At 41.0% G+C, this 11,975-nt stretch overlaps 1 protein-coding gene across 1 annotated transcript in view; it reads right to left on the bottom strand.

Annotated features, from left to right (window-relative positions):
- Positions 1 to 520: 520 nt before the first annotated feature.
- Positions 521 to 11,975, bottom strand: part of LOC104950719 (Krueppel-like factor 7) — a gene marked incomplete at its 3' end in the record, with an annotated part of 58,917 nt that continues 47,462 nt past the window's right edge. Inside the window, exons 3-4 of the mRNA XM_010777276.1 lie at positions 9,983 to 10,628; positions 521 to 644 (exon numbers count right to left, since the gene is read on the bottom strand). Of these exons, the coding sequence (XP_010775578.1) occupies positions 521 to 644; positions 9,983 to 10,628 (770 nt within the window). The remainder of the gene's footprint in view (positions 645 to 9,982; positions 10,629 to 11,975) is intronic.

The following is an 11,975-nucleotide window of genomic DNA, read 5'->3' as shown; positions in this document are numbered from 1 at the left end:
CTAAAAGTCCTGAATCCTGTAGAATCCAATTGTGTACACTTCTCTTTTCTTCTCATGTGTTCTATCTTATCTTATAACGGTTTTAAACGTTTATTTAGAAAATAAAAGGTGAAGACTTCACCTTGGGAAGTGGGGAATTCGGATAGACATTTCTAACTTTTTTTTCTTACAATATTTTAACGACGTAATTGAAAATAAAGGCCTTCTTCACAGTAGACCTTTGGACTAAAGTGCACAGGTGTTACAAATAACATTAATAATCATTAGTGTCCAATTAGCCATCACGGACAAAACCAGGACCCTGAACTGAAGCACCCTTGTTAATTGTATTATTCACACCTGAGCTTTTCCTGCTGTGACAAGTCCGTTTCCTGTGAAAAAGGCCTATGACAAATGTTTTCTACTTCTACTTGAGAACAAAATGCAGGTTTAAAAATGACAGATAAAGGGCACCAATGTCCCACAAATGTAAAGTTCACTACATGTTTCTCACAGTTTTCGTTGATGCCTGTGTGTTTACCTGTCGCAGTGGTTGCACTTGAATGGCTTCGCTCCGGTGTGTTTGCGGTAGTGTCGTGTCAACTCGTCACTGCGGGCAAAACGCCATTCACAGCCCTCCCATGAGCACTTATAGGGCTTCTCACCTGAGAGAGAGAAAGAGAGAAAGGAGAAGGTGTCACATTTTATTATAATTTCTACATCTAATTCCACACGTCTCAACTACAGCTGTTCGCTAATATAAATATAACCACGCCTGGCTTTTTCCAGACACACACACAGCCCAGGGGCCGGGCAGGCAGACCATCTTTAACGCAACAGCCATTTCAATGAGCCAATATACTCAATTAGGTGTAAATGAAGTCTTTCAGCACTGCGGCGTGTTAATTCACAATCCTAAATTCACCCTGAAATGAATCTCGTTTTGTTCACGCTATCAGAACGCCCCCTCCCCTCACACACACACAGCCACACACACACCCTGAGGTGGTGGGATCTGAAATGTAAATGAAGTTTCATCCCCCACTTCACCAGATGGGAGTAGAGATGGTGTATTGTTCTCAGCCTGTAGTTATCTCTCCGTGATAGAAAGCCTTCCAGCTGTGTGTGCGTGTGTGTCTTCTGGCTTGAGGTGTGTGTGTGTGTGTGTGTGTGTGTGTGTGTGTGTGTGTGTGTGTGTGTGTGTGTGTGTGTGTGTGTGTGTGTGTGTGTGTGTGTGTGTGTGTGTGTGTGGGAGCAGACTGTCTTCAGATGGGACGTGATGATGTCTGACTGCCTGTTCAAGAGTGAATTTCTCTCTGAGGTATGTGAGATGAGCAAATAAATCAGGAAAATCATATACTAACCTAAAAAGTAAGACTATATTGTAGAACTGAATTTAAGAATATAAACAGATCTATGAAAACACAACTCATATTATTTATTATAATGCAACACTGTACTGTGGGTTAGTGCTACAAATTCAACACCCTCCAGTTCAGAGTCTTTAACAAATAAATGCATTTTCTGCCACAACCTCGTTTGTGCATATAGCTGGTGTGTTTAATTTGAATTTGGACAAGTTCATTTGTACTAATTTGAATGCGTTGGGTTTGAAAAATGGATAATATTCACTTAAGCCAAAACATTTCTAGTCTTAAGTTGGTAGAGCAGTAGCAACAACCTAATCGTATCCTCTATCTTGACAACAAAACAGTAGGATGAACTTGTTTGCCTACATTACAAAGTAATCTACCAGTAGTGTGCACATATTGGACTGGCCGAAGCCAAGTGTAGCTGGCTGATTTTGCAAAGCTTTTGCTGAAAAGTTGAACCACAGCACACTTTAAATCTGGCCAAACATCACTGCAGACCCCTTGTGTGTGAGTGTGTGAACTGGGGGGTGGTAACCATAATTGGGGTCTAAATGATTCTTAATGGGGAGTGATACAGCAGTTAACAGTCAGTTAGCCAGATGTCCCAGCAGCCCCTCCACTGCCATCACAGCATACACAAATCTTCTTAAGGAGACAAACACAAACACAGAACAGTCGCAAATAAAGTGGAACTAATGTGGAAATGTGGCAATTGTGAAGTATTCCACATTGTGATGGAAACATAATTGGATACAATAAAAAAAAGATGTGTCACAAGTACATCCATTTTTAATCAGGATTGAAAACGAAAATGAAACTCAACCCTGGCACAAAACTCATTTTATTTAAGTACAACCTGGGTCCAGTTCTCTGCATTGCAACCCAAAAAGATTTTCAGAGATTCAACCAGGTCTACTGTTGAACTCACTGAGTATGGCTGTACAACTTATATCATGTATTTATGGATTTATAAAGAGAATTAGATAGAGAGCTGCTCATTCCTATGGAAGTAGCTCAGTGGTGCTAAAATGTCTCGACTACCAAGTGATATATTACCGGGATCTTCCACATCCATGGGGCCTGAAGAGCAAGCACTCTAATGATCTGTATTCACCAAATGTTTGAAATAATCACTTTTAAAATGTTAATACTCGAAAATGGATTTACTTGGACCCAATGCAAGCCCATAGGGAACAGTATTTTACACCCCTATGGCATCATGTGCTTACCAGAATGTTGGAATTACACATTTGGGCCATTTCAAAATCTGGCTTTGAAGCCGAGTGCTGTTCCTTGTAGCTCGACTGAAATGTGTTTCTGTGGTTGGAAGACATTTTTTTCAGCCAATCTGAACTGTTTTGGTAACACCAAAAAGGCATCTTCTTGACACCTGATAGAATATACTTATTTATTTATTTAAATACAACTTTCAATGCAGATTGAGCTTCCAATTTATCTTTTTGTGCTGTTTACCTATATATAATTCCCTCAACCATAGCACGGGAATAACTTCTCCATCCCATACCAACAAGTGTGAGATTGCTTTTCCCTCTTGAATAATCGTGCCAGAATAACCAAAGCTGTAGAAGAACACCTTTACATGGACTTAAATCTGAGCTGAGAGCAGCTCTGACAGCAAGGTGATGCAACGACAGGTAAAAGATGATGTGCTACAGGAACATCCAACTGTGAGTGATGCCCTCTCTCCCTTTATTTCCCATCACCTCCTATGTGTCTTTGATCTGAGCAGTTTTTTAACCACACAGACAACGTGACCGCAAGGTGACGCACTCGTTCTCGGATTGAATTAATTTAGGATCCTGAGCTATGCTCTCCTGGATTTGCATATTCAAATTCTCCATTCAAATCTTGTGCTGTCGGTTGCTGATTTCCCCAACAGGGATCTGGGTTTTGTCGATGTCCCGTCATTGTGATTTTTGGAGACACACTTTCCTCTGCCACCTCAGTCTCGAATGTTTTGGGGTGCAAGACCTATCCAAGCTAGCCTCTGTCACTAGCTTTTCCATGGGTTTTGTCATCAAGTTTTTCCTTTATTGGTCTTTTAATAGCTGAAATGTTCTCTACACAAGTCTGTTTTGGTAGTAAAACTGCACATGTAAAAAATAATAATAAGAGGAACCCGTTGCAGTGGTCTAAACACCAAATAAGACTCACTTTGGAGGATAAGGATGGACTTAGAGGAAAGAGCTTTGGGATCTTACTGGAGTAAGTGTTTATGCAGCCAAACAGTACATGCTGTATTGGCACTATAAGCATGACCAGGACAAGTACATTGAACCTGTTAGGATGGTCTATCAATAGAGTCCAACTAACACTGGGTCTTTAAGTCTAACATCAATACTTGAGAATCATAAATACTCCTATTCTCTCTTTTTTGGCTGAACCAGATCGGGTAAGTCTGAGCTAGCAATGTTGGAAAATGAACCATACTGTTGATACTGTGAGTAACTTAAGTTTAGTCAATATAATTTGAGAGCCACACATTCATACTTTGCTGTTACTCAAACATGTATTTCTACCAGACTGATTGGCCTGCTGATGTTTTCGGTTGGGCTCTAATGGTCTAATGGATTTAATTGGTATTTCTCTACTTCTGTTATTTCTAATTCACCTCAATAAAGGCCTTTAAAAGACATGAATTAAGACAAGAGCCACTTCGACTGCCACACTTTTCCCCCCGGTACATTTAAAGTAAAAATTTGGCAAGCTACCCAACTGAGAAAGTACAACAGTAAGGCCCCCAATTCTCTAGTAGAGCTTTACTTTTTTTTGCTTTCTGAACAGATTTTCTTCTAGTTCTGTAACGAACTAAAAATCCTCCATGTTGAGTCTTCAGCAGCAGTATCTGAATGTGTGAATCCTCCTACTCACTCCTCAGAGGCTCAGGACTGAATACAGGACCAATATTTTCAACATACAATAGCAAACCACTTGGCAGCTTATCCTGTTTGAGAAAAGCTACACTCTCAACCTGCCTGTGTGTGTCAGTGTGTGTGATATGGGGTATGAGTGGGGGCGCAGGTGCCAGACAGGCGGCCGTTTCACACTCGTCTTCAGTAATTGGCCACAGAACCCCATCTTCCTTCAATAGGACCCCCCTCAAACATTCACACATATATGCTATAACACACACAGACACACACACACATGCATACACACACACACACACATGCATACACACACACACACACAGTTGGAGGAATGAAGCAAGGCCAGCTCAGACCTGACGCCACAGCAACCATGACGCCAGCCAATTATAGCACGGCAAGGCAAGGATGCGTGATAAAGTCACCTAGCAACTGAGAGAAAGAGAGAAGGGTGGTGGGGGTGGGCGAGAATGTGTGTGTGTGAGAGAGAGAGAGAGAGAGAGAGAGAGAGAGAGAGAGAGAGAGAGAGAGCGTGAGAGAGAGAGAGCGAGAGAGAGAGAGATTAACAGGCATGGACAATCAACCAGGCACCAACCAATTATGGAGGAGTGTGATGCAGTTGCTTGGCAACCCAAAGTGAATGAGCAAGTGGGGGAGAGTGAGAGAGAGCAGGTTGGAGGTTGGTTTAGTAGAGGGGTGTGTGGAGGTTTATATGTGAGTGGAGGTCTTGGGTTAGCAGGGTTTTTCCTCAATCCTCATGAGGCTGTGGCACCTGCTGAGGGGGGGGGGCGGTCAGGTTTCTAGCTGGAGGTTTTGTTTTTATATTTTAACCTATGAACTATATATGAAATAATTGTACACTCTTTATTATAATTTGTACACATAAAGCGTGTCTAATTTCAATGTTTTTGTTTTGTTCTACATCCTAAACATGAAACTTTCTTCAGCTAAATAAACCTTTAACGTGACCAAGAAACCTGCATTAATTATTGTCAAAATGTCATTATCACTGTGAGGTAATTCAGCGCAATCATTTAAATATGCACCTAATCTAATTATTACAAAAATCAAAACCATTGTTCTCTCATGATCAAATATACAATATTATCGCAGTGTTAATTGATTTTCAAACCATATAGAAATAAATGGAATGGAATGGAAATGCCTGGTTTCATATAAAGACATACACAGTAAATTATCCATGATTTGTAGGTCAAGAACTGTTAATGAACCAAAAAGCGTGCACACGTTTACTGGAGGAATACAATAAAACTGAGTGCTATATAAATCAGTCATGTTTCTCAAAAAGGTTTTCATTTTTCTTTGCAAACCCTAAATGTCAAAGAATGCTTTAAAATGTCATCCAACAATGTGACCTATCAGAGGTTTAACAGCTGCTGGAAAGTGCTTCTGGTCTTAAAAAATGTCCAACAACTATACATCAACTAAAATCCTTTGCTGGTTTTAACTTGAACGCGGCCAATTTAATTGTTTGGAGAATGTTTCTTCAATTAAGTTCTAGCTGAGACGTCTGCTGTTTTTTTTTTATCAAGAAAAACTTTCTAGACCTGTTTTTTGTGTTCGATACAGTTTAACATAGAAAATATGTGGTTGTAACAAAGCTGCTTTATTTTCAAATATAGAAGAGATTGATCTTTCTGTCATTTTGTACTTCAACCTATTACAACAATTGCTTTTCATGAGGAATCTTATAGTAAAAACATTTGGATTGTATTGCACCATTAACGCTATACTGGGTATTTACGTCAAAATTGTAACACACTTGATGGATGGTGAATGTCAGTTTGGTTGTTTTGGGTTTTCCTCTGTTTTGTCTGAAATGCCACTCAACTATTACACTAGCAGACAGCCTGTTTATGGAGTTGTTGGAAGGTGTGTTTTTTTCACAAAAGGAGCTAGGGTAGCAGATTCCAACCTGTCTCCAGTCTTAGTATTTTCCTCTTCTAAGCATGTCTCTGTCTTATTCATCTGTTTTGTCTCTGATTATTTGCACATCATCATCTGACAGCAGCTCCACGCATTTGAGCTGTGATCTGCAATGTGTTGTCAAAATATTGTATCAGGTATCAGGAAAAATAACATTTGTTTAAGTACAAGACACTGCTGTTACACTCCTTTCAAACGGTTCATTGTTCTGCGATCTCAGTTGCTTTGTATTGTTCTAGTTGCTATAATATTGTTTTAGCCTGCTTATTGATTATCAGGAAGATTAAATTACTATCCATCTCGTGTTTGAAGAGAAAAACGTACTGCCTCGTTGTTGTATGAATCCTCCAGTCAAGTTGCTATTTAAATCCATGTTAGATTTTTAGTCTGCCGTTTATCTTTTGTGTGACGGTTGTCATAAGCAGCATATGGATCGTTATGGCTAAAATCATTTTGTGGGAATTGTCAGTGACCTTGATCTTTGATTAACTTGATCTAAACATTTCATCCTTGAGTCTAAGTGGATGTTTGTGCCACATTTGAAGTATTCCTTCAAGACTTTCCTGAGATATATAATTAACAAGAATGGGACAGTCGTGAAGTCACATTGACCTTTACCTGTGACCTTTTAACAGAAAAATTGAATAACTTAATTATTGAGTACAAGTGGGCATTTGTGCCACATTGTACCCTCCAGGCCTTTATAAGATATCACAGACTGATACAGACTTTCAAACAAATAGAAAAAAAGAAAGGTCTGGCTCCGGCTGAAAACAGACTTGGTTATTAGAGATTTACTGAATTAATATGTACATCTATTAATGTTATAAGTAACAATCCAATTTTCCTAAAAAGGAAAAATAACCGAGCGAGAAAATAAACTTCCAATCATAGCTACAGCTCAGAAAGATTGTTTTGGATATGAACAGAGAATTATTATTACCCTCATTATGTGCAATTGCTGCACATGTACAGTAAACTCCTGACAGTGCTCGGTGTAATGATGTTTCTAATGGCCTCTGGTGTGAACTATGTGGCAGTAAGTGCATTGATGCTGTGCAGGCTTTCTGCAGTTGCTCCTCCCTGTAGTCTATGCTACGTTAATCCCTCCCTACATGTATGTTCAATGATTTATGGTCATAATAACCCAAAAAGAGGATTAAGCTAATTAAACCACAGTGCTGCGCTTGTAGTGAACACATCGGGAGGGAATACACCGCCCCCACATTTATACCACGAGCACACACACAAAAGCACACGCAACACCCACACACACACACACACAAGCTGTAGTGTCTCCAGGGTGTCTTTTTTTTGTCAGTGAAGGATTCTGCCTTTAAATGCTCATCGTTCGTTAGCATGACTCGACTGTAAAATAACCAGAAGATTAAAGATATTGCAGCTAGCGGCGACGCTACCACAAATCCAGCTGCTCAATTCTGGATTAGCTATAATAAAGCTCCAGCTGTGGGTTCCCCCGGCCATGCTAGGTGCTGCCTGGAAATGTAATGCTATACTTGAAGCCATGCAACGGTCGCTGGGATCATAAAAGCCTGTAACACGCTGGATTAATGATGCCAAGGTTGCCCGTATTAATACAGTAGAGGGTCTGCAGGCTATGTACTGTAATCCTGACGAACAGCAAGGAAACTGTTAACACTAGATGATGACAACTGGAGGCCATGAACCACTCAAGATACAGTAAATGACCCTGCTGCTGAAGCTAACGTTGAATAATGCTAGCTTCAGGTGGTACAGGTCTACCTCCTGCTGTAGATAACTGATGGATTGAGCCTCAGTTACACAGGCTAAAGCATGTTCAATCCAGAGAGCATTTTGATTGGAAAACAGATCAAATAATGTATTGGAAAGTAACGAAAATATGTGATACACTAGCACCTGTCACTTGAAGCTCTTAATGACAATCCCAAATGGAAAACAAACTCCAATATGATAACCGCTAAAAACTTAATCCAGAGAGTTTCGATTCTATGGTGTCTTGATTGATTTCGCACATCATCAAAAATGTCATGTTCAGTTCTCCTAAAAACACAAACTTACTTTTAAAGTCAGCTGCAGACTGTGCACTGACATAGGAAGCAGCCTCTTCATTGATTTTAATCAGACCACTATTTTAACACAGCTGACACAGCAGGCTCTGGCGCTGCCTATAAATGAATGCAATATTTCTACCGTCATCAATAATGATAGTGATTATCTTTGTAACATCTCTCCAGAGATCCTTCTTAGTATTGTAAAACACTTTTTTGTGTTTTGACATCTGATTAGCTTCAAACGTATGGATCTGTTCATCAATGATATTGAGAAATAATACCACGCTTACTAACAAATCCGTCTGCATTATTTTAGTCGAAATGCAGGGCTTTCCTGAACTCAACTCCACTGTGGTGTGTCAACTGGGGAAATCAGCTGAAAAGGTTTTCAAAAATCTTCTTCTGCTTGGTATACCATGGCAATGTAATATGTTCAATGTGTTGTGAGCAATACGATCAGAAAAACACATAAGTCTGATCCTTGTCAAGTAAACCTCAGGCTGAGTTCAGGTTACTTGATGCTGTTTAAACTCAAGCAAATCACCACTTCATCAAAATTTGCAACAGTCAAATCACTCTTCACTCATGTTTCCACATTCACCCAGAGCCCTTCTCCACATGCCCACATTTTTGAGCGCTCACAGCAAACAGCCCCCGGACACATTAGCCTGGTGTGTGTTCTGTCTGAGGTTACCGACAGGGCAGCAGTAGTTAGAAGCTAAAGCTGCATGTCTGACCCAGTTGGACACAGCTGAATTGCCAATGTCATTTACTACCAGTCTATCAATCATCAGGCAATTACTGAGACAATGCCTTTTGGCCCTGAACTACCAAGACTCATGAGGAAATGATTAAATCCAGAGGATCATATCAGAAGCAAAATAAATGGAAGAGAGGTCATAATGTGCTTTTAAAAAGTCAAATATCAGAGGTTTTCTTGATGATTTCAACAAGCACAATGTACCTTTTTTGTGATGTACATGTGTTATGATACATCCTTGATCGAAGCTTGGGCACATCATCATTCAACAATGCTATAATGATGATTTTCTTTGTGTTGGTTCTGGTTCAGTACATTGGGTTTGAAATTGAACATGAGGTTAAAATGCTGAGGGTAAGCAAGTTTTAGGGTTTTAGGGTAAGTAGAATAAGGTCATTATCTTCAATATTTGTTTTCAAGTCTCACAGATATCATCAGACATTTGGTATTTTCCCAGCTGACCCTCTGTCAGGCCTGCACTACAGACAGCTTTGCTTCATGTTTCAGGGCTCTGCTGCCGGTAGTCTGGTCTTCAGCGGTGACACACAGAATCAGTTTGATTGAGGTCATGTGGCTCACTTGGACAACCAAGTATGTTATATGTTGCCCTGCTGCTTTGTCCTTAAATCTGGGGGACATGGGGCCAATTTCACACCAACCTTAACACAAATTACACATGTTTGAAACGTAATGTTTCAAAAATGATTAATGCTAGCAATTGGAAAAATACTTTTGAAAGCCATACCGGTTTCTTGAATTGGTTGCTGACTTACAAATTCGATCAAAAGGGTACTGCTGAATACAAAGGGCTAAAAATCCTGCAATCCTCCCTCGACATCAATGTGAATTTGTCAAATTTTAGCTTAATGTCAGCGCTGGAACCTCATAATCATCTTTTCATTTCAAATCCAACGTGATGGACTCCACAGCTGAAATGATGATTATAGAGTACACTGAAGGTAATTGTAATGGAGGTCTTACCTGTGTGAGTCCTCTGATGTGCCTTCAGATGGGAGCTCTTGGTGTAAACCTTCCTGCAGCCATTAAACTGGCACCGGTGGACTCTCTTCTTGTTCTCTGGTATGTCTCCTCCCAGACTTCCTCCTCCTCCCTGCTCTCCGTCGCTGAGGGCTCCTCCTCGGCTTGGCGGCGATGGTAACGCTCGTGCTGCCACCAGCTTAGCTGCTCCTAGCCCTACCTTCTTCGCCACAAATTTGAGCGTTAGTGTGCCGTCTGCCGTCGCAGTCAGTGTTTGTGTGGGTTTGACGAGGTGGCGACCGAGCTCTGGTGACGAAGGCGGTGTTAGGGAGGTCACCGCGGCGCTGAGCTGTGCGGCACTGACCCCTGCCAGGACTTGGTCCTTCGGTGAGAGGGTTTCAGTTCCTGCCTCGCCTAGGGTCTTGCTGGCCACGTGGAGGATTTTGGCCTGGACCTTGGGAAGGGTTAACAGGAGAGGGGGCGGGCTGGGCTGGTCTGGGAGGCTGGGGAGGAGCGGGTCCATCAGCTCCTCATCGCTGTCCCCACCCTGCATGAAGTTCGGCATTAAGAGACAGTCCAGCTCTTCGTCGAAGATCTCCGAGAGCCGCTTGGGCTCCGTCTGTAGATATCGCTCCAACTCTAGACATGTCTAAAACATAAGGAAGCACATAGAAACAAGAGTCAGACATAAATACACTTCACACCTGGTGGTTCAGTGTTTACGTTTTACAACTCTAGTCACACAATCTCTATTCACAGGAGGCTGTATTACGACTATTTAAATGTCCTTTGGTCACAAGTGAGGTAAATAGCTCAATATTATCTATCTGACGACTGGTTGACAACTGATATACAATCATTTGGTTAAACAGGACTTCAGTCTTCTAATACAATCATGTCAACTGTTAACTTCTAAAGCCTCACCGCAACTTCAACCCCATTTCGTTTTGGCCTCGTTTTCTGCTGTTTTCTATAGTTCTCTGATATCAGTACACCTTTATTCTGCATGTACAAACTAATATGTGGGATGATTTGTTATTACTGCTCGGATTCTCAGATTTTCATTTGCAAAGAAGGTCATGTTATTAAACTTCACACTGTAAGTTTAACACTGTACATCACTCTTCTATCATTCCTCTTTGTATGGCTTTGAATGACTTTCCATGGTTTCTGATTGTAGCTGTTTGCCTCTCAAACAAGTCATGGTCACCCATTAGACAAGAAAAAAGACAACGGTCATGATTAAAAAATGTCAAATGTTTGAGAGAACTGGCACAAAAAGAGCAATCCCCATGTTAAAGTCTCATGTCTATATGAGTGAAATAGGCAAATCTAAATTGGTATATGCTTAAACAAATCAACAATGAAGTGAGTTCTGATATCAGTGCATTCAGGTGTTTTCTCCAGACTGCAGCCTCTTCAGAGCTGTTTACTACTCTATTTAAATTCAAATAGCCGCTGCAGGCTTTATATTTCTCTGCAGCTGTTGACCATGTCACCTGGCACATGGCAGTCCTATGAGAGGAGGGATTTAGTCCGTGATTGATTGCTGCTGCCGGAACCAGCTCTCTGGAGCCCTGAACTGTGGAGGCCTTGCCTGTTTCCCACTGCTCACCCAAATCAACCAGCCATAGAAGTTATATCACAAGATAGCGCAAGGAAGGAGAGCACGACGACGCAGGAAAAGTCAAACAAGGTAACCAAGGGAAAGAAGAGGAAAAAAAAACAAGGGGAAATAAGCAGGTATTTCTATAATTGTTTATTCAACCTTTATCCAGAGAAAACAGAGACATCTGGGCAGCTACAATTCCAGATTTTGGCAGCAGAGCAGCATCTACACAGTGAGGGGCTTCAGTGTCTTGGTCAAGGGCACCGCCACACTACCTCAAAGGATTTGAGCCAGAAACCTTAAGTTCACTAACCTACTTTTCTGACCTAGAGGCTACACCTTTCCTCTCCAAACTTTTTATGTGTTCCGTAATTCCTGCCCTCCTCT

This window comes from Notothenia coriiceps, unplaced genomic scaffold (genome assembly GCF_000735185.1).
Source record: "Notothenia coriiceps isolate Sejong01 unplaced genomic scaffold, NC01 NC01_scaffold00017903, whole genome shotgun sequence".
Taxonomy (NCBI): domain Eukaryota; kingdom Metazoa; phylum Chordata; class Actinopteri; order Perciformes; family Nototheniidae; genus Notothenia; species Notothenia coriiceps.
Note: the sequence above shows the minus strand (reverse complement) of the source record. Positions and strands in the feature narration are given on the sequence as shown.